This window comes from Panthera leo, chromosome A1 (genome assembly GCF_018350215.1).
Source record: "Panthera leo isolate Ple1 chromosome A1, P.leo_Ple1_pat1.1, whole genome shotgun sequence".
Lineage (NCBI taxonomy): Eukaryota > Metazoa > Chordata > Mammalia > Carnivora > Felidae > Panthera > Panthera leo.
This window is the reverse complement of record NC_056679.1, coordinates 131,686,141-131,710,169: the sequence shown is the minus strand read 5'-3', so window position 1 is coordinate 131,710,169 and position 24,029 is coordinate 131,686,141. Positions and strand designations below refer to the sequence as shown.

At 39.4% G+C, this 24,029-nt stretch overlaps 1 protein-coding gene across 2 annotated transcripts in view; it reads right to left on the bottom strand.

Moving 5' to 3' along the window:
* Positions 1–24,029, bottom strand: part of LOC122200665 (regulator of G protein signaling 7 binding protein) — a 102,714-nt gene that overhangs the window by 25,319 nt on the left and 53,366 nt on the right. For both annotated transcript variants that reach the window (XM_042906386.1, XM_042906394.1), the window contains exon 3: positions 14,416–14,546. In XM_042906386.1, coding sequence (XP_042762320.1) covers positions 14,416–14,546 — 131 coding nt within the window. The remainder of the gene's footprint in view (positions 1–14,415; positions 14,547–24,029) is intronic.

Genomic DNA, 24,029 nt, shown 5'->3' with positions numbered 1-24,029 from the left:
TGACCTGAGCCAAAGTCAGACGCTTAACCCACTGAGCCACCCAGGCGCCCCTTACGTATTTGTTAACTAAATACATTTTTAATAGTACATAAATTTGAATATGTTTTTTCTTGTAACTGTTTCATATCTCTACTGCTATGTACGTATGGCTCCTGCTTTCTTTGTATACCACATTTCTTGGGTCCCACATCTTCAGCTTTCTTGGATGCAGTTTCCATTTTGTTGCAGCATATCCTTGACTAATTACTTCAGAGAGTATCTGTGGAAAATACATTTTCTTCTCTTTTCTCTTTCTTTGCACTCACACTTAAATTTTAATTGACTAGATATGGAAATCTGTCTTCACAGTAACTTTCTCTCAAAACTTGGATGCCACTGTTTCCTTATCTTACATCCATATCCAAAATGACTTGTGTGTAGCCTGTTTACAGCTCTCTGAAAACTTTTTAGGGTATTATCTTCACATTTTTTGATTTATGAAATGGGTCCTAAATATGTATAGGAATAGTTTCTTTTTATGTTAATCTTTTTTTGGCATTTGATTGGCATTTGTAATTTATTACCTCCTATTTTTTTATTTTGAAAATTTGCAAACCTATGGCAAACCTGTAAAAATATAACGGACACCCAAATATTCCAGTTTCACAAACTGTTAACATTTAGTTATATTTTATTTCTCTCCATCTCTCTATGTGTATGTATATGTGTACAGATTTCATATACACATACTGTATTGATTGTATACAATTTTTATATTTAAAGTCACATATACATACAAATATAACTTTTTATGACCCATTTAAGAGTAAGTTGCAGACATTAATGGCACTTTACTCTAACTACTTCAGCATATATCTCCTAAAGAACAGGATCTTTTCCCTACATAACCTCAAAACAATGATTGGGCCAAAAAATTATTTAGCTTGGATTAAATATGATTCAATACAATTTGATACAATACTAATATTTAATATGCAGTCTGTATTCATGTTTCCCCAATTGTTCCAATAATGTTTTTCTAACCGTTTTTTTTAAGTTCCATAAACTTAAAAGGAAGTTTCCATAAAAGGACTATGCACTGCATTTAGTTGTCATTTTTCTTTTAGAACTGCACCCTTGTCTTTTTTTGACTTTCATGTCATTAGCATTTTTCTTAAGTTTTTTAGTTTTATTATTTTTATTTTGAGAGAGAGAGCAAACGGGATGGGCACAGAGGGAAAGAGAGAGAATCCCAAGCAGACTCCACGCTGTCAGCATGGAGCCCAATGTGAGGCTTGAACTCATGAACTGAGAATTCATGATCTGAGCTGAAATCAAGAGTCAGACACTCCACCTACTGAGCCACCCAGGTGCCCCCATGTTATTAATGTTTTTGAATGAAGAGGTCAGGCTAGTTGTTTTATAGAAAGTCTTTCCATTTGGATTTTCTTATTGTTTCTGCATGTGTGGATTCAGAGTAAACATTTTTTGGTGTGGGTATTATAGAAGTGCTATTGTGACTGGCTTAGTGCAGTGCATTAGAAAGCATATGAGTCAGTTTGTCCCATTATTGTTAGTTAAGTATTATTAGTGGCTTGGTTTCTGTCCAAAGCTTTCATTCCAATGGAAAAAGGGGATCTACCATTATAGATGTACCCTTTTCCCTTAATAGTTTCTAAGTACTCTATGGAGTGATTCATTGAGATGTTACAGCATTTTCAATTTAACTATTTCTTTTAGGTTTGGGAAAAGTTTTTCTCTTTTTCTTGATTATCTCCTTCTCTCTATTCTCTCCATTCTTTCAGAATTCCTATTTCTTATTGGAGTCTCTGGATCCATCCTATATGTTTCTTAACTATCCTCCATATTCCACGTTTATTTTGGGGGCTGAATTCTGGGAGAATACCTTGACTTGATCTTATAGTTCACTATTTTAGGGTCTCAGTATATTCATTATAACAATTGTTAAGAACTGTGAAGGGTCTGAGATTTTATTATACCTGTTGGTGAGCCTGCCACAGTTTGATGGATACTGGAAGAAGCCTGGAGACTTCTGGGTCAGAGACAAAACCAGTTGATTACTCACAGAATAGTAGTGGCCATCCTAATAAGCATTTGTGTTGTTTTCTTGAATCCTAATTCCCACAGGGAGACACAAAAAGGGTCAGATCACTACCTGTCCAACAAGGGGCTGTGTGACAAAAGAGGAACCCTGAGCTTAGGAAATGTGCCTTTTATAAGCATGTCTGCCCTTTGCCCAAGAGGGAAACATTTTCATTATACTGAATAGTCAGGATGCCTTACTCTGGAAAGCGCTGCTATCTCTATTTTCCAAGGCATCTGCTAAGTAAATACCCTTGAAAAGATAGTATAAAACAAAAGGGCAGTCAGTGCCTCCATTGGCAAGATGTACAGAAATGCAAGAAGCTGGAGAGTTGCCTCCTAACACTAAATAACCCAGCTATTTAGTTTTTATTTGGTTGATAACATTTTTATCTCCAACAAATTTGGCTGCTTCCTTTTTGTTACTGACAGTTATTCTTTTATGGGTATGATAGACTCAAATGTCTCTGAGAATATCAACTACATATATCTTAAATTCTTTGTTTCTACTTTACAATTTGTTCTTCAAGTATTAGCTGTTTGTTTATTTCAGTTGGCATCGCCTTTTTGGGGTGTTGGGTTTTTTTTTTCATTAGAGACAGGGAGCAAGCGAGTGAGGGCGGAGAGAGAGAGGGAGGAAGAGAGAATCCCATGAGGGGCAGAGAGAGAGAGAGAGAGAGAGAGAGAAGTGGGGCTCATCCAAAGTCGATTTTTTTTTAATTTGTCATTCCTGGATATCTATCCAGATTTATCTTTGAGGATCTCTGTTTGCCTATTGTTCTGATTACAGTGCCCTCCTTCTGATTATTTTGGTGAAGGGACAGGATGTGTGGCTGCAAAATGGGCGCTTAAAGCTTATCTTCTGGGTGCTTCTCATCTCCAGTAACAAGTTACCTGGGCACTTGCCTGTTTTTTGGGCCTCCTGTCTACTCAGAGTTTCCTGTTTAAAACTCCTACTCCAACTATAGATGCTGGAGAGGATGTGGAGAAATGGGAACCCTCTTGTGCTGTTGGTGGGAATGCAAACTGGTATAGCCACTCTGGAAAACAGTGTGGAGGTTCCTCAAAAAATTAAAAACAGACCTGCCCTATGACCCAGCAGTAGCACTGCTAGGAATTTACCCAAGGGATAGAGGAGTACTGACACATAGGGGCACTTGTACCCCAATGTTTATAGCAGCACTCTCAACAATAGCCAAATTGTGGAAAGAGCCTAAATGTCCATCAACTGATGAATGGATAAAGAAATTGTGGTTTATATACACAATGGAGTGGTACGTGGCAATGAGAAAGAATGAAATATGGCCCTTTGTAGCAACGTGGATGGAACTGGAGAGTGTGATGCTAAGTGAAATAAGTCACACCGAGAAAGACAGATGCCATATGTTTTCACTCTTATGTGGATCCTGAGAAACTTAACAGAAACCCATGGGGGAGGGGAAGGAAAAAAAAAAAAGAGGTTAGAGTGGGAGAGAGCCAAAGCGTAAGAGATTCTAAAAAACTGAGAACAAACTGAGGATTGATGGGGGGTGGGAGGGAGGGGAGGGGAGATGATGGGTATTGAAGAGGGCATCTTTTGGGATGAGCACTGGGTGTTGTATGGAAACCAATATGACAATAAATTTCATATATTAAAAAATAAAAATAAAAATAAAACTCCTACTCCAGTGAGATATACTGAACAATTTAGCCTGTGAAAAAACACTGGAGTAATGTGTTCACTTTCTTTTTCTTCTACAGCTGTCTTTATGGAGGCTCAGAGTTATTTCACACTCTGCTCTGCTTTGCTGCCCAGTCCGGACAATCACACCAGATGTCCTCCTGGGGCGAGCAGTGATGGTCTCATTGCTCAGTGTGGGGCAGCCCAGTTTTTTCTGAATGCCATTTCAAACATTAATTTCCCTGACAATAGTCCCAGAAACCCTTCCTGTGATTTGCATTTGTTGATTCCAAGTTCAAAGTATTTCTGGAATTGATTTTATTTTTGCAGTAATTTTCTCCTGCTTGAATTTCTTTTGTTTCTTTTTGAGTATCTTATCAGCTGTGGTTTCCTCTGTTCATTTATATCTACCAATCCAATCGCAATAACTTTGGAGCTTTGAGAAATTCTTTCAAATTTCTGGTTTGTTGAAGACGTCCTTCCTTGTTTTTCAGGGGCATAGAAGACTGTTCTTTGTTTGCCAACCTCTGTTTCCTTTTCCTCTTACAAGTGGGGGTGGGGGGCGGGGGTGGCATGTGGGAGAGCTACGGCCAGTGGATTGTAAGTAGGAGTGATGTATTCCTCTTCCAAATTCACTCCGAAAAATCCTCCCATGTGATTCTCCTTGCTGTCTTTTCTCCTCCTGACCATTGGATGGACGTGGAGAATGGAAGGAGCAAAACTGCTCACCCTCTCAGTTCTCGCATTGGACCCTGTCATGGATAATGAATTCTAACTGTTTTAATCCATCAAGATTTGGTGTTGTTTCATGAAGCAGTACTCTATCCTGACAAATATAAGAACTAATATGAATTTATTTATTTTTTCATGATATCTTTTTTCTGTTATTTCAATGGAGTTTCCGAAGGAGGGAAAATATATGTATGAGTTCAGTCTAACATGTCTGGACAAGATTTTCCACCAATTATACTCCCTCTCTTTTGACAATAAATGCAAAATGAAAGCAGTACATTCATCCATTCACTAGTTATTCATGGAAATTTTGCTCTAGGCACTATGCTAAATTCTGGGGATACAACGGTGAATACACTCAAGGTGATCAAGTCTAGAGAGGACAACAGACAGGAAAACAGGCAACTACCTACACCTCAATGTAAAGGTGCTAAAATCCGTGCCATGGAAATGCTTGGGGATGTACGCCCAGGGAAAGCTTCCTATAGGAAGTCCCATCTAAATTATGACCCAGAAAGTAGGCCAGATGAAAGGAATGGGCGTGGGATGGGGGAGGATGGGTAATAAGTTCCAAGCAAAAGGAGGAACTGCAAAGAACGTGCAAGTTCAAGTACCTACAGATACTATACCTACAGATAGTTCAAGATGCCTGGAGAGTGGCAGGACAAGGTATGGGGGGCAGGTGAGGTGAGGACTGTTAGTGAAAGATGAAGCTGAAAAATTAGGTTCAGTTCATAGATGTTCTTATGACCACATTAATGAGTCAGCAGAGGTCTGGTCTACACACCTGGACAGTGGCTAGTTTGAATTCCTTATCCCTAGCTTCCCTGTTTGACCAGGTGTCCTTAGATTGGAGTACCAGTTCTCTAACATCAGGTGGGCTCTCAGGAAAGGGGTCAACCAGCTTACAAATGGTAACTTCAAGTCAACGTTTTACTGTACCCAAGAGAGTGAATATGCATTCAAAATCATTTCTGATTATGAAATGAAAAACCCTGTCCCCTGAAAAATCAATTTCAGGCCTCAGTGAACAAATATTTGCTCAGGGAGGGGATAGACGTAGGGGAGAGAGTCCATAGAGTACCTTGAAATCACACTAAGCTGGCTTCATCACTGTTAAGAACTAGACATCAGAAAGTTGGCTACATTCCTCAGGGCCTTGCAAAGCTTTTTGCCTTCAGCTCCCTTGGGGTTTCTATGTATTTTTAGTTTGTTTATGGATAATATAATAGGCGTGTTTGAGGAAAAGTTAAGAGAAACCACCCATGAAGCACATACCAGTTTGGAAAGTTGGTTATTCTTATATTCGTGAGAAATGGTCAGTTGTTTAGGAGAAATAAAAACACATCTGATTCTGGGGCAGCCTCAAGAGTTCCAGAGAGTACCCTCCACCTCAGAAATCCTAGGCACGGGCCCTGGCAGATGGTGCTGGGGTCCTTCATTGCCAGTGCGAGCTTCTTTATCACACTCGACTTGACTTTCCTTCTCCTGATTTCTTATTTTTCCTACCCTCTTTCTTCTCTATCCATGCTTTCCTTTACTGCTTTTCCCTTTCTCCCTCCCACTCCTTCTTGCTTTCCTGCCAGTGACATTGGGAATTACTGCTATAGACAGTGTCTCTTTGGAGGCCCCTGGTGTCTAGCAATGTCCATTTCATCCATTTGCATACATTTCCCTAGGAATCAAAACCAATCTTCTCTGAGCTAATATGACACCACTGCACTCTCATCTCCTTGATGATTGGGGCAAATTGCCTGTGTTCTTGGTACTCCCAACACGTTGTCTGCTCTGCACAGACAAGGCTTTCACAAAAGTTTTCATCCTGACTGGGAGCAAAACGAACACGGTTTACATGAGATGCATGTATGGAACCTTATCTAGGTAGTTGTTCTCGCTCTCAAGTGTTTCCATAACCGGTAGGTGCTTTTTACCTCTCTGCACTATGAAAAAAAAACAAACAAACTGAGGAAATGTAGGCTGCTTGTGAAGTAATCCAACTTTACTCTCGAGTTTCTAAAAAGTATGTAGTTTGAGAAGAGGTAAGTTATTTTAATTCAGTTAGCTGTTTACCTATATTAGAAAGTAGTTTCAAAGGCTTTTCTACGCCGTGGTAAGAAGATATTCACAGTGCCATGAAACACATAGTGGAAAATAAAAATGATAACATAAACAGAGCTCTATTCTTATCCATACACTGGAAAATAAACATCTGCCAATTTGGGAGAGATACGGAACTATCCTCCTTTCCCCACGGTCCTCTGTGCTCCTTATGGTACTGTAGTCCTGTCACTGCCCCCACAGTAGCAGCCATCTTGGCAGCTGCACGTAGCTATGTGAGGAAGCAGAGGCCCAAGGGTCCCCCAGCAGCACTGGAGAAGAGCAGATAAAGAGATGCATTTGAAGAAGGTCCCTATGCAGTTTTTACTGCTTCATTTCTGGCCCCTAAAGTAGAGCAGAACAATATATAAGGTATATTTACTGTATAATTAATTAATTCCAATTTTCCCACAGGAGTATGATGGCTGAATTATCCTTCCTTTGGATCACACAAATGTTACATTTTATTTAATTTTAATTTTAATTTAATTTAATTTTACTAAATATACTCATTTCTTTGTCAGAATTCTTCCCACCCAAAGTAAAATATTTTATAAATAGATCATTATGATAAATACATCTATAATAAATATATCTATAAATAGATCATTGAATGATCTATGGAGTTAAGTTTGCTTCCCATCTTAAAACTAACTCTCCAACTTAATGTTATTTTGGTAGGAAATTAAATACAAAATAGATTTTAGCCATTAAACACGGTATTTTGAAATATGTACACTAATCTTTAAAAAGTCAAATCTGTGGATAAAATTCAACCAATCATACTAGTACTTTTTATTTCTCCCTTTGGTATGTTCTCTTGCCCTTCTCCAGTGGAGCTTAGTGGGAAAGGGTCTGGTGTGTTGGAACAATCAGGAACTTTGCAGTGGGCTTAATGTGCTATGGGACGTTGGGCAAGTTATCTCTTTCAGCTTCGGGTTCTTCATCTGTCCGATGGAGGAAATAACAGTGAGGAAAAAACCAGATAGTATGTATAAAGCAGCTGCTAGTAGAAAGTACACAGTAAGTGGAAGCTATTGTTACTGCTATCATCCTAGTCCTCAACTGACTCAACTTTGGCACAAGGTGATGAATATGTTGTCCTACTCACTGTTTGGCATATGAAGACAGGGAGAGAGAGAGAGTAATAAATGGTGCTAGATAACCCTTGCAATAGATTCCAGAAGGTGGTTATAATTATATTCTGCAAACAGTGCAAATTCATTCTAGTCTTGGATTGTTTGCATCAGACACCAATGTTTATGAGGTTGTTTCCATCTTGTCATTCAAATCTTAGATTAAATGCTGTCTCCTCACAGAGCTTTGACCTTCCCTTTTAGGGTAGCCACCCAGTTACTTTCTATTATATCATCTATCCTATTTTAATTACTGACATTGCACTTATTAGTATTGGGGATTTTTAGAACATTTGAATTTTTTTCTTCTTTCCTCTCCTCTTTTCTTTTTTCTTTTTTTTCCCTATTTTTCTGCTCTAGAGTATATACTTGACAATAAAAGGTATGTCTTCAGCGTTGATCCCTGAAGTCCCCTAGCACCTGTTCTAGGTGCTATCATATCCTTAGATATGATAGGTGCTCAATAAATATTTGTTCAAAGAATGAACGCATGTTTCCACTCAGAATTTGAATCATAGTCTAAGATCTATTCTGCTTCATTTCTTCTAACCTGCTGTTCTATTTTAGTATCAATTGCTTCATTACATTGGAAAATAAAGTCTTGTGGCTATATTCTATTTCTGTTTTTATGTTGCTTGTTTCTTTTATTGGTGTGGGTCATTTTCTTTACATTTCTTAATAGGAGGCTTGAATACATTGGAGTCTTTACTGCTCATATTCTATTCTTTGTCTTGAGTTCATCCTGTATTTTGCTGGATGGCAGGCAGTTCATTAATTTCTCATAATAGCATCTTGAGCTCTCAGCTCCCACTAGATTTTGAATTAAGATTTTTTCAACTTTCAACATTTCTCTCTCCTTTCCCTTTGTGATTACATTATACTGTCAGAGGACTTGGGGACAATTTGGCTGTAAGCTGTGGCCCAGAGGTAGAGCAGAGTCAGAGGGGACCACTGCCCCCTCACTGTCAGAGCCAGGTGAGGCAAAAACACAGATGGAAAGAGCAAGTTCACATGTGAAGGGGAGCTGCGCTGGAATGTTCTGTTGTCTCTGCTCCTTTCAATAGCACTGTTGCCCAAACTGATTCAATGGGGAGAGAACGCGAGAGAGAGGAAAACCATGGTCAAAACAGTAGGATCATTCAATTCCCTTAGGAACCTGGCCCCACTTTCTGCCAACAGAGCAAATGAGACCTACAGCCTCATTTCATCTGGTGGCAGGAAACAGGCACTGATGGTCAGTGCGATACATGGACTCAGCTATGGGAAAAGATTTCCTATTAACTAAGTGTGAAGAAGAGAGAGCAACTATTTTGCAGTATAAACAAAGAAATTACACTTTGTCAAGCAATGGTCCAATCTACAACTTTAAGTGTTAGAATATGAAACTACAGAATGACTAAAATTATTCCCATCTGTCATCTTCTTGAAATAAACAATTCTCCAAACCACAAGCTACATGGTACAACCCAATGCCTTTATTAAATATGGATTTTACCTCACATTACTGTAATTGACTTTAATTTTGTTGGCCGTGAAAAAAGAAAAACATTTCATTACTATTTTTCTTCTTATTCTTCTCCTCCTTCTCCTCCTCTATCTCTACCTCTTCCTCCTTCTCCTTCTTCTTTTTGGCAGTAGCATGGTCTTGTAAATTTTAAAAGATTTCCAAGTAGATTGTACCAGGGAGATGTATGAGACAGCAAAAATTCAGAAGCATGGTGCATGGAAAAAGCATGAAGATCCACAGAAGATTATGTTAAGGACTAAGGATACTTAGAATTTGCTTAATTGGGAGAAGAAGACAATCTTCAGTACTAAATCCAAGCTCCCTACAGGAGCTTTAAAATGATTTGAGCCTTATTTTTCCCAGAAGGAAACCATACTCTTTGCTCCTGCCGTAACTTTGTGCACTCTTTTTCTCCAAAGAGTAAGCTTATGACTCCTCAATACAATAGCAAAACTAAACATGATACAGAGTACTTGCTGAACTTCTGGTGGTAGCCACGGGGTAACTAGAAATAAAAATGAGTTACAAGTACATGTAATTGTGAAACAATCTGGCTTCAATATCTAATCTCAACAACAACAACAAATTGACCAAAGACCCTCCTATAGAGCCAAACTTGATTCAGTTACAATTCCTTCCTTTTCTCTGATGGAAAAGAAATAGTGAAGAAGAGGGGGAATGGCCAACCAGTAACACTCATGCAGAGGGATAAGAAATTAGCTAACCTAAAAGTTATCCAAACACCAACTTTTACCACACATTAGAAGAAACATACCAGAAAGAAATTCTAAGTAAAAAGATATTTGAAGTGTCACAGACTAGAATGGGAGTCACTATTCCCAAGATTCCAAGGACTACTGATTTCCTGGATAAAGGGACTTAGTGAGATTTTCTAGACAGGCCACTTCCCTAGCCCAAGGCCACACCAGAGATACTACTGCCTTTGGATAAAGAATATGTTATCTGGCATCTTTAATCTTGGCAGACAGATTTGTATAGATCCTGGGGAAAGGGGACTTAGTAAGTCACATTGGCAGAGCCTTCTTCCCCATCCCTTCCCCATTTCTTGTTCTCATGCAGTAAGGCCGCTTAGGCTTGCTGACTCCCCTCTGTCTACTTTTATGAGAAGGGGCTGTATGTTTCCAGGACAAGATGCATGTTACATCTCTTAATTTGCCCCACTCTTACTTGAGTAAGAGTACTCCTGTGCTGTGGTCTGTGGACATATTTCTTCCTTTTGTTTTTAAGATTTTAAGTAATCCCTACACCCAATTTGGGGCTTGAATTTTCAACCCCAAGATGGAGAGCTGCATGCTCTATGGGCTGAGTCAATGAGGCTCCCCTAGACATATTTCTTCCAGTCATTTCTGGCAGTCCATGGTCACTGGAGTCAAGTATTTCTATTCTCTTTCATCATGGCCTTCCAGATTGTTAGCAGCACATTTCATATACTTATTGTTTACTAGCTGGAGGCTCTTGGACACAGGTTACTCTCCAGTTTCCAATAATACCAAAGAAAGAAAGAAGAAAAACTAATGACATGAACTGACATTTTCTATGCCATTCTGATGGTGGGAATATAAATTAGTGAACAGAAAGAAGCCAGGAGTCGAAAGCAATCATTATAGGGTTAATCTCCTAGATGTAATGAGGAAATTAACGGAGAGAATAAAGAAATAGAGAAGTGTAATACAAATATAGGGCTAGAAAAATTAGGAATAATTTCTTTAATGGAACCATCCCTTTTCTAAGAGCTAGTATTTTATTTGGCACTCCAGAAATTTTCAGGATATTTGTCAAGTATGTATTTGCATACATGTTTTCTAGTGCTTTATTTTCTCTGGTTTAATGATATTTTCCTTGGTGCCTATTTCTAGTTACTTATTTCAATTTTCCACGTAGTTTTTCAAGTTTATTAATTATTTTTTTAAGGTTTACTTATTTTTGAGAGATAGAGTGAGAACATGCACAGGCAGGGAGGTGAGGGGTGATAGGGTGGGGTGAGAGTGGTGGGGGGGAGGGGCAGAGAGAGGGGAACAGAGGATCTGAAGGGGGCTCAGTGTTGGCAGCAGTGAGCCCAATGCGGAGCTCCAACTCACCAACCTGAGATCATGACCCGAGTCAAAGTCAGACAGTTAACTTGACTGAGCCACTCAGGTGCCCCAGGTTTTTTTTTTTTTTTTTTTTTAACTTTAAATAAGATAGTTTTCTTTACTCCTAGTTTAAAGCTTTCTCACTAAGAAAATCTCTTTGTCTTCATTGCCTTACCTCTACTGGTGCTTAGACAGAGGTAACAGTACATGAGACAATTAGCTCTTGGACGTGTTTCCTGGAAACACAGGAGGCTTGCCAGGGGTAGAAGGATGGTTTGCTGATTCCAGACGGTGATTACAGAAGGTTACAGAAGGCTACAAATAGATTCAGTTGGAGAGATGTCTCGATGAATTGTTCTTTTAATTTTCTTCAAGCAGGAAGAAAGTAAATTTTGGGTAGCTTTCGATACCATAGATCTAGGTTCGGGCCCAAGAATTTGCGTTTCTAACGAGTGATGCTGGTACTCCTAGTGTGGAGACTACACTTTGAACACCACAGCTTGATTTCAATGGTCGTGTCAAGGGCTTGCGGAGACAGCACGAGCCATCACACACAGCCCTTGCTCATCAGAGGTACCTACTGCTTTCGTATTTGGTTTTCATCAGCATGGATGATAAAGAAGAAAGCATAGAACAAAGTTGAAAGCATATACTTAGGTGGATAGAGAATGGCAAGGTAAGGATCTGGAAGGTTTAGTTTTTACTCATATAGTGGGGTGATTTCCTTTTGTTTCAAAGGGTAGAGTGACACCTTCCAATCTTCACGGTGTTTCGGAATCACCTGGAGGGCCCCCAGAGATTTGATGCAGTAGGTCTGGGGTAGGATCCATGAGCCTGCAAGGTTAGTCGGCATCCTGGATAATTTTGAAGCAGTTTGTCTAAGGATTTACACTTTAAAGAATAATGATTTTAGAGGAATAAAATAGATGTCCAAGTGGAGTCTTAATCCTATATGTGGGAGAAATCAAAGACCCTATCAGGCAGATTCTTTTTAGTGTTGTACATGGAAGGCTAAGTGTGAGAGCAGGGGGTTATTATTTTTAGAATAAGAAGCAGGGAAGGGAGCAGGTCAGAGACTGACAATGAAGACAGGAGGCACTGAAGACCAAATGAACTGATCAGCTAAGAGGCCGTGTGTTTTTACTTGTGTGCTCAAGACAATACAGTATTTCCAAATACAATAAAGAAACAACCTGGATGAGGGAGTCCCTTTTACTTTTAAACAGAGAGCTAGCTGAGAAGAGCCTTTCTTTCAAAAGCAGGTTGTGAAAAGACAGAGTAGGAGTGGATGGCAGGAGACCAGGTGGCACACAGGAGTTAGAGCGAGAGTGGGGTTGGAGGTCACTGAGTGTTCAGGACATGTCATCAACCAGGGAGACTGCAGTGGCAACACGCTCATGACATAAAATACTGCAAGAGTAGCCAATGCAGAGCCAGAAAAAAGCTACCCATACCTGTTCTGTTCAACCACGCTTCAAAAGAATGAAAATGCTACTCTGCATGTGAGTTCATGTAAGAATGCATGCATGTGCACGCATGAGTGCACACACGTGTGCGTGCATGCATGTGTGTGTGTGTGCGAAAGAGACAGCATGAGCGAGTGAGCGAGTAGACAGGATGAGTGAAGACATTGGGCCAGTGACAACTTGTTTGAATGTCGTCAGTGTGTGTGAGTGTTCAGTTTTCTGATCAGGTATCAGGAGTGTCTAGGAGTGTCTAGGAGCTAATCTCTCCAAACATGTTCAGTTGCATTAATAACAGAAGTAGTGAAGGAAATTGTTGAAAGGTCAGCTTTTAGAAGGAGAAAGGGGAAAAAAAAGTAATATTCATGTTTCAAAAAAATGTTCTCCCTTCTCTGGAGCAGTGTAGAATAATCCTATTTTTAGTTCTGCCCTGTGCATACGTAGCACGTATGCAAGATTTGATTTTTACAAGGACTTTGTTATGCCATTTAGTTCCCCCCAAACTGCACGCTCATTTGATGTCAAGTCTCTATGTGAACTGCAAGGTCCTTCTTTTTCCTTCTCTACTTGAACCCTATCTTCACAGCCCAGCTCAATCCCCATCCTTCTTATAAAATTTTCCCTGAAATTACAGGGTTTACTCTCTCTGAATTTAAATCACAGACAAGGATTGCCTTCTTCACATCATCCTGTTCTTTTGAGCTCAAGCATAAAGTGTTTGCCTTTAAGAGATTTCTAATAAATTATTTGTTCACTGAATGAGTAAAGAAAATATAGCTGGAATCCTCCTAATTAGCAACTAATAGAAACTTTTGATTTCCTCCCCAGGAATGGGCCTTGATTGCCAAATCAATCTGTATAAAACCATTCCTCTGGCCACAGTGATTGGTTCAGTTATAGACCCATGGGCCAATCTGACCCAATCAGAAAGAAGCTCAGGACATTTTCTAGTCTATAGTGGGGGAAAAGTCTCTTTATGGATCCTTTAGTATGCAGGTGTGATGACTGGACCCATTGGAATCAGTTCGCTGATGTCAGGGAAAGCAGTGTGAGGGTAAAGCCAACCCCCAGGAGAAGGCAGAGAGGATCATTCAGAATGTGAGTCAAAAGTCTGATCAAACCACGCTCAAGTCATGGGCACCTCTGGAAGTTTCAGGCCTTTTAGCCAATATATTCCTTTATGATTTAAGTCCAGGAATGAGATTTTTCTGTTACTCATCTGCCTCCCTATTGTTGGTTGAGTTCCCCCTATTTTTAAATCTTTGAGACATAATATGTAATTTGTCTTCTTGCAGCCAAATTCATTTAGGGAAATAGCAGCAGTCTTGGATGGCATTTACCCCTAGTAAGATTGTTATATATTTTTATTCCCCACGCTGATTGTAACCAAAGTCATGTTCACAAGTGGTAAAATGATACATTTGAGAACAGTTTCTACCACAATTTCTGTTCAAGATGATCAGTGTTCTTATGCACTTAGTATTGGTCTAGAGTTCTTTTATTAATTTATGTCAAACATTCCCTGAACATTTACATCCATTCTAATTGTGTGTAGATAGCCATGGGGTGCATTTAGGGCTTTGGGAAAGATTAGCTTTTGTTTAACATTCCTCAGTGTTTATGGCAATACACTAAATGCAGATACCTTTTCGATGAAACTGAAGAGACCCCAGCAGACATATGGATTTGAGCATCTCTGTTGTGTACATTTCTAAGCAACACTGCAGCTGGATATAAAGCCGACAGATTTCTGGATGGATCTCACCATCTTCCGGGCTGTAACAGAATGAAGGAGAAAAGCTGTGAGCATTTCTCAAGATTTCACTCATCAGCCATTTGTCTCAGCTCGGGGGGGGGGGGGGGGGGGGGGAGGGATGCTCAATAAAGATTCCTTAAAGCCTTGAGTCTAAAATATAGGACTTCCTGCTTTCAAAGCAATGACCAATGTCACAGTTCTTACATAAGCGTCTTTCTGACTAACAGCTCTTAATTTTTTTTCCCCTTCAGCAGCAGATTTCTGCTGGGAGCTTAAAATCATAAATGTTTTAAGTAATTGAAAATATCAGACATTTTTGATTTAACTGTTGAAACAGATTTCCAAAATATATTTAAATCATAAGACTCTTCTAGCCTGCAAGAAGAGATTAAAAACTCTTATTTTTAGAGAGACTAACGGAGAGCTATTCAATTGCCAATTATGAGAGCTCTTTAATATTAAGGCTCTAGAATAATATGATTAGAGAGCCAAGATATCAGTTATTTTTATCAAGGTCTTTTGTCTCAGTCTGAAGAATATTCCTTTATTGTTTGCTATGGTTAATTTACAAAAGGCCAACTGATTTTAGTGAAAACAGAAACATTTTATGAAAAGGAAAAGTAATACAATTCTAATATATGCTTAACAATCTAAAGCTAAATAATTACTGAACTTATGCTCTAAAATTTATTCTAAAGTCCTTGAACCTTTCTTTGTTGCCTATGATAAAATGTATAAATGGGAATATGATAAAACATGGAGGGATCACTTTTATTTTTTTATTTAGGGAACAGTACATTGTCAGAAAAACCCTTTATATGCTGTTACAATTGCATGTGTTGAATAAAGCAATCTAAATAAAAGGGATAAAGTTTAGAGATACATTAGAAATGGAAGGAGCCTAGACATGAGCTCTGTCACATGTCCTAAAGTGTCACCTTCTATCCCCGTTCATTTAAAACGCAGTGAAATCTGATTAAATAATCCAGCATTTGGATTTGATTCCTTTATAAAGTGGTCACTGGCAAAATGTTAGGGGCAATTATCGGAAAAAGAATGATGGCTTGATTTTTTATTTAAGTTCTGGACTCACAGTAAAAAGAGTTTGCATTTACACAGCACTTGACAAGGATAATCACTTTTCATTTTCAGTACTTATTTAGTAGATGAACCAGCGTTTATCTAACTATATGGCTTATGTAACATGGGGAAATGCACCAGGGTTTTGCCTCAGTAGTACTGAGGCCGGCAAAGTTATTCTGCCTTTCCTACGCCACAGCCAAGTGCCTCAGAAGAGCTCACATGCAAAATTCGGCTTTCTCCAGAAAATAAAGGACTTTGCTGGTTTCTCATTTGTGTCTCATGGGTCTAGCCCCAGGCTGACACTGGAAACAAGTGTATCTTTTGTGAAAGTCCCAGATTTTCTTCCGGAGCTTTCACCCTTCAGCTGCCCCGGGCTACCTGGGGTTCTTCCCCACTACCCCTCTTCCTGCCCCCAACCACACGTTATATCGTCTGCAGCCTTTCACACTGTCTCTGTGTTCCATCCCTTCATGGTTCTACTAGATTCTGGAGGAATAATGGGCATTAATGGTTCATAGAGTAAAAAACGATTCTGGTGTATTACCCTAAGATGTTGATTTTGACAGAAAAATCTGAAGGTAGTGTCTTATCCCTAAGGCACCCTAGAGGAAAAATATGTGAAGGCAGGCAGGTCTTTTCTGTGCTCCTTCATCATCCCAAAATAGCTACCTGTTTTCACCTGTGCATAGCGTTGGCCCTCGTGGCACATATGCAGATTAAAACAAAAGGAACTTATAATAAATCTGTAGTATTTATCGCACATTTGATGTGTGGGACAGTCACTGTAACATCATTTCAAGCCATGGAGTATCCTTATTTTCAGAAGTACAAAACATGTGCCTAGTACTTAGTTCCAAAAATACACAAACTCATATATAGGTGACATTTGATGTAACTTAAACAAAGGATTATCATATTAACATATCTTAACCAGTATGTTTTAATGTTTTTTAAATGTTTTATTATTAATTTTTGAGAGAGAGGCAGAGCATAAGTGGTGGAGGGACAGAGAGAGAGGGAGACACAGAATTCAAAGCAGGTTCCAGGCTCTGAGCTGTCAGCCCAGAGCCCAACGCGGGGCTCAAACTCATGAACCGGGAGATCATGACCTGAGCCGAAGTGGGACACTTAACCAACTCAGCCGCCCCAAGAACCAGTATGTTTTATTATCTTACAGGTAGATGGTGAGCAATAAAGTAGTATATTTAGTGCTCCTGAAAAAGGCAAGTCAGGACAGAGATTAAAATGCCTAATTCATAACGTTTCTGCAGATGCCATCTCCCTAAAGCCTCTGTAACCAATGGGGATTCTTAAAACTGTGGAACCATTTTGCCCATCCTAGATGGTGCAGGGAAGAACTGAATGGGTGCCACCAGAAATATAATGTGCCTAACAATGATTAATTGATGCTAAGGTTGCACTATAAATTTTCTGGTTCAAAAATTCATACATATACTTGCAGAGTATCCTTTAATATCTTGGAAAATTATAGTGAAAGAAAGAAAGGAACTAGTTAAAGAGAAGTGGAAAAGTTACTATATTGTTTATGTTAGTGTTTAATGAGATGCCTTGACCAGTTCCATTAGCTTCAGGATTTGTACAATTTGTTCTTCCTGCTTCAGGGCTCTAAGCTGCATTACTGCTGCTGATGATTAAAAGTTCATTAAAGACAAAATGTCAAATGAGTTATAATATGTCTAATGTTATAAGCAGTGGACTGAAATACATTTTGATAAGCATTAAGATCATGTAGGTGGGAGCGGCTGGGTGGCTCAGTCGGTTAAGCGTCCGACTTCGGCTCAGGTCATGATCTCATGGCTTGTGAGTTCGAGCCCCGCATCGGGCTCTGTGCTGACAGCTCAGAGCCTGGAGCCTCTTCAGATTCTGTGTCTTTCTCTCTCTCTCTCTGCCCCTCCCCTGCTCACACTCTGTCTCTGTCTCTCAAAAATAAACATTAAAAAAAAAAGATCATGTAGGTTATTTTCATAATAAATGAACAACGAAGTTATAACAGAGAAAATGCAGGAAAAGCCAAGAAAACAGCAATGTGAAAGCTTGAAACTTTCTAAGGATAAATTAGAAGACCGAAGGAATAACTTACATTAAGACAGAATTAGGCCTATGACTTTTCCTCCAGCAACTGGAAGCATCTTAACGTGGAAGTAACTTTACCACGTATTATTACTTAAGCTTAGTCTACATGGATTCACTCTTATTAATATCAAGTTTAAGTCTAAGAGAGTCACCTTTGTGGTGGTGCCCATTTAATTTAGTCAAAGAAATTTTACAGGTTTGTGACTAGGCTGTGCTTATTTATTTATTTTTCTATTGAGCATAAATCAAGAGCCAACCTGATAATTTTGATTAATAGAAAGTCTTAGTTTTAATGGGCGAACATCCTAAAAACCAACTTCAATGATAGTCAGTGACTTGGAGCTCCAATTGAAGTTAAATAATGAATCTTTCCATCAACTCCCGAAGGATGAGAATCAAGATTTAATGTCATAATCATATGACTTAAGAAGCCTGAACTGGTATAGTAATAGGGGGATTTAGATACAGATTTTGCCTGAGATGCCCCTTGATAATGGAAGTGTGGATATACTCTGTGAATATTCTTATTTGATAACTAAAAAAGTAATATGATACACACCCACCTGAATGGCTAAAATTAAAAAAGCCTGAAAATGCCGAACGTTGCTGATCATGTGAAGCAACAGGGACTCTCCAGACATTGTTGGTGTGAGTTAAAACAGTGCAATTTCTTCAAAAAGAGTTAAGGAAGTTTCTTATGAAACTAAACATATACCTACTTGTGACCTGGCAATCCATTTCTAGGTATTTAACAAAAGAAATGAAAACATATTCACAAAAAGATCTCTATAAGACTGTTCATAGTAATTTTATTTAGGATACCTAAAAACTGCAAATAACCCATGTGTCTGTCAAGAGGACAGTGAATAAAGAAACTAGTTATATTCTTACAGTAGAGTGATGCTCAACAATTCAAAGGAGTAAACTCTTGATACACAAAGCAACATGAATGAATCACAAACACATGAACACATTTATATGAAGTTCTAGAAGAGATAAAACTGTCAGTGATAAATAGTAGAATAATGGTGAGGAGGGGATTTGGGAAGGAGCATGCAGAGAAGGAGCTTTCTGGGGCGAGGGTAGTATTCCATATCTAGACAGAGGTTTGAGTTACATGGGTGTATACATTTGGCAAAACTTACCGAATGGTACGCTTAATATCTGTATATTTGATTATATGCAAGTTTTACTTAAAAAATAAGAGCCATCAGCAATTATTGATAATTAATGATATGCATGCTGAATTACTTAGGTATAAAATTTACTGATATCTGCAGCTTCAGAAAAATAATATGGATTGCTGGTTGGCTAGAGGGATGGACAGACAGACAAAGCAAGTATACTAGAATGTTAATTGTAGAATCTAGGTGATGGGCATTTACTTGGTGTCCAAGGATTTATGGTTCCCCAAATAATTACATGGTCTAAATTGAACAAATCAACTGAGAAGCTTAACGACTAGTAAGGTCAAGTTCAGGAGTGAACACACTAGGGATTTTAGTTATGAAATGCTCTGGCCCTGCATCGGTCTGCTCTTTTATCGAGGTTGCCAGACTTTTGGTGTTCTATGCAACTGCTAAGAGCTTTTTAAAAACCAGCAAAATACCTGTTGTTTTGAAAGTTTGTCCCTCATGTAATGGTTTACATATTTAGTTGAAGGCAGCAAGACATTAAAAAAGGAGAATGGGTCTAGAGTCAGAAAACTCAGCTCTAAATGTAGACATTGCTGCTTAGAACAGTAATCCCTGGAAAATCATGTTAACTTCTCTGAGACTCAGTTTCCTCTGCTGTGAAACAGGGATAACAACTATTGGTGATTAAAGTAATATCTCAAGGTTGTTGCAAGGATCAAATGAGATCATGTGTGGGAAACCCAGTAAAAACGGTGAAGGATTGTTGGAAGTTGGCTGCAATCCATCTTAACACATCAAAGTTGTGTTTACTTAGCTTTATGCTTGAGTGTGGTCTTCAGTTTTAAAAATTATCTGCTCTTCTGCAACATTGTTTATTTGCTTCGAGTTCCCCAGTATGGGTTTTGGTTAAATAAACACGCCATTAGGCTGAGAAAAGGAGGTGTGACCCCATTGACAGCCCCCCCTCAGCATTTCACGGACTTGGGTGAGGCAGAACACTTGGGGTTTGTCAGCTCCCGGAGACAGAAACCAGAACTTCTGCTGCAGCAGATACAGCCAAGTTTCTCCTTTCAGAATCAATTCTGTTGTCGGCTATTAGGCGAAATGGCAAGACAAGACTCAGGAAGCCAAAGGGCATGTAGAAAGGGAATGATATCCTCTCTTTATTTTTCAGAGCAAATAGCTAGGGAGGAAGAGGATTCACTCACTGACTTGACCCAAGGATAGTGAGCTCCAAACGTCTGTCAGTAACCACCCGCCCCCCGCTTTCCCCCAGTGATTTCCTCTCAGATGGATGCCACTCACAACAGTATACCCCAGTTCTGTGTCAAATGCAGGGACAGCTTCAGAGTCCTGCCTTCATATATTTTCCATGAACGAGAGGTCTCACGGTGGCTTCATAGTTTAAGTAATCAATGGATAATTACAGGGCAGAGAAGGAAAGTGTGTGTGTGTGTGTGTGTGTGTGTGTGTGTGTGCGCGCGCGCGCACGTGTGTATGCATGTGTGTCTCAGTTATTCTAGGTTTCAAATTCTTTTTATCATTTTTTAATGGTTATTATTAACTATTTTTGAGACAGAGAGACAGAGTGTGAACAGGGGAGGAGCAAAGACAGAGGGAGACGGAATACAAAGTAGGCTCCAGGCTCTGAGCTGTCAGCACAGAGCCGGATACGGGGATCGAACTCACAAACTGTGGAGGTCATGACCTGAGCTGAAGTTGGGCAATCCAGGGGGCTCCATACATTTCAAATTCTTAAAAAAAATTGTTTTAAATGTTTTTATTTATCTTTGAAGGAGAGAGAGAGCATGAGCAGGGGAAGAGCAGAGAGAGAGGGAGACACAGAATCCAAAGCAGGCTCCAGGCTCTGAGCTGTCAGCACAGAGCTTGATGCAGGGCTCTAACTCATGAATTGTAGATCATGACCTGAGCCGAAGTCAGATGCTCAACCAACTGAGCCACCCAGGTGCCCCAGGTTTAAAATTCTTAAACATAATTACAGGCTCTAGCCAAGTTCAAAAACATGGAATTGATGCTAGATACCTACTAAGTGACTACACTCCTTGAAAAAAAAATTTTTTTAATGTTTATTTTTGAGAGACAGAGAATGTGAGCAGGGGAGGGGTAAAGAGAGAGGGAGGCACAGGAGCCGAAGCAGGCTCCAGGCTCTGAGCTGTCAGCACAGAGCCCGATGTGGGGCTCCAACACACAAACCATGAAGTTGGATGCTTAACCTATTTAGCCACCCAGGTGCCCCATGACTATACTGTTTTATACCAAAATAAGCACTGCAATTAAAAGAGAAGACCAGTGGGGCGCCTGGGTGGCTTGGTCGGTTGAGCGTCTGACTTCAGCTCAGGTCATGATCTCACACTCCGTGTGTTCGAGCCCCGAGTCAGGCTCTGTGCTGACAGCTCAGAGCCTGGAGCCTGTTTCAGATTCTGTGCCTCCCTCTCTCTCTGCCCCTCCCCTGTTCATGCTCTGTCTCTCTCCATCTCAAAAATAAATAAACGTTAAAAAAAGAATTTTAAAAAAATAAATAAAAGAGAAGACCAGTTAATCAGGAGAACAGAAACCAGACATTTTTTCAAGGTATCTATCTATATAATAGTTGACTCTCCCTATAGTCTCCATTTTTCTCATAATCTTTCTTTAGTGGGTTTTCATGAAACTTGTGTTTTTGGTGGCAACCTCTTCTATGTTCTTCATAGAGAGTCATGACAAGTTTGGTTCCTCCAGGAACCTCTGAAGAAGTAATTGCAGTAACTCCCCTCACTTGCCAGCACGTCCTTGCATGGGAACATAGAGTTCCGTGACTTCCTCGAGGGTCCCTGAACAAGAGCTGGGATCAGACTCTGCCCTGAAGCCATTCAGGTTCAGTCAGAAATGAAACCTGACTTTAACAAAGGAGTGAAACTGGAAACACACCTGAATTATCTGTGGGTGGCTTCTTCAGGTGTCTTTATGCAAAGCATCGGGGCCCAGAGGGGCCAGCACCTTTCATGATCTAGGGCCACATTCTGGTCTTCATCTCCCTGTGGCTTTTGGTTTGCCCTCTGGCAGGACCTTTGACATTTCCCCATGCAGCAGAAGGGAGCTTGGATAAATAATGGGTAGCATTACTGAAGCATCTTATTCACTTTTTTCCCATTTAAAGAGTAAAAAACCATATTTAAACATTTAAACAATATCCATCAGCTTCCTGACATTATGATACTGATACTGAAGACTAAAAATATTACTATTGAATTATGAACAATCTTTTATTTATTTTAAATGTTACTGTTTAAGGCATTACTGGGGAGGTTGGGAAGAGGTGATGACTTTTGTGGCGATTCTGAAGGGACTTTGTGGGCATTTCTCCGGACATTAGAGGATGAAGGAGTTAATGGGGTGCACATTATGATTTCCTTTGCTTGATACTTGAGACTTATGTTTATTGATACAGGGAAAGCTAATATTTATAAAGCAATATTTCTTCACTCTCCAAAATGAAGTATCTTTCTTATTCTGTCTTGGTCTGCTTCCCCACCCTTTCTCCTTTCTGGCTTGAGAATCTCTTGGAATTTCCTTTTTTTTTTTTTTTTTCCCTGATTCTCTCAATGTTTTCTCTTTATGGTCTCTGGTTGGGAGACATGGGGTCTGAAAACAGCTCTTTAGGTCCTGGTCTATTGGAGCTTGTGATTCTTTTTTTGTTTTTTAAGTTTTTGAGAGAGAGTGAGAGAGAGAGAACGGGGGAGGGGCAGAGAGAGAGGGAGGGAGAGAGAGAAACTTAAGCAGGCTCCACATCCAACTTGGAGCCCAAAGCAGGGCTGGATCTCATGACCCTGAGATCATGACTTGAGCCAAAATCAAGAGTCAGATGCTTAATTGATTGAGCCACCCAAGTGCCGTCTTGTCGTTCTTACAGCTAGCAGAGAGAGGTCTGTGGCTGTTAGAGTCTGAGTCCTGGATTCCTGAATCTCTGCTGGGATGGCAATCAGCACCATGGACATTATTACAACATAGCCCTATCCCACCGACTATAGCCAGGATCTGTTTATTTGTAAATATATATGCATATATATGTGTATATATTTATATTTAAATAAGTGTATTACTTTTTTACATTGCATTTGGAAAATATTTTCTGCATTGAAAATCAAGATTTTTATGGTCTAATGTTTATTGTTTTTATCTGATACCAATGATCTTCAAAGGTCGATTATCATGTGTTACACTAGAAAGAATTCAGCTCATTAATTTTCATTATATTCAAAGTCTGGGTCATTAATTGCAGCTTGCAGTTAACTCCTGCTTTTATCTGCTGGAGTTTTAGGGCTTAGCATATTAAACTCTTGGTTTATCTAATGGTATTTAGCCCTTCATTCTTAATCATGTCATTAATTTATGTGATGTCATATTTCTCTTTAGCTAAAGTCATAGGCTTCATCAATATTGCCGAAATAATAACGCAGTTTTAAAACAACCTCCAATAACTGAGCTGACCAAATTTAACTCCTTCAGTTTATCCAAAAGAGAGTTTTTGATTTTAAAAAAAGGCCTCATCTCATTTATCTGTAACAGCACAAGATGGTGATCAATACTTGAATAATGAATGACGACATATCAGTTGTATAGTTATAGGGTAACGATCAAATCCATTGTGGTTGTCAGTGCCAATGGTTTCCTCTGACATGTGAGGAGCTGTTTATCTAGGGCGAGGGTCTGAAGGGTGACAGAAGACCATGAGAGTCCAATATGGTCTGCATGAGGCCTGAATTATTTTTTTTAGCCTCATAAAAGGATTAAGCCAGTAAGGCTATTTGGAGAGGGTTGAGGCAGAGGGTAGAGAGTTGGCATTTCTGGCATCTATTTATCATATTAATAACAACAGCATTCTGCTCTGTGCTAGCACTTTGGGTTAGCCCTCTAGTTCATTCCCTCGTTTACAGGAAGGATTTTGAGAAGCGTTGGGATTATTATAATTTTTTTTTTTAGCATTTTGCAGTTTACTTTTTCAGCTTCAGACTCCTACCCAACACTAGAGGTTCTTTAAATATTATGTTTAAGAGGATTCTGTGGGGTTATTCTGTGTTTCTATTGGCATGCAATGATAATTTATGGGTTTTTTTTTGCATAGCTCTCAAAAGAAGACACTTCATGTCAACATGGCATTGTGCATTTCTAGACGGGTGTAATAGCTACTTT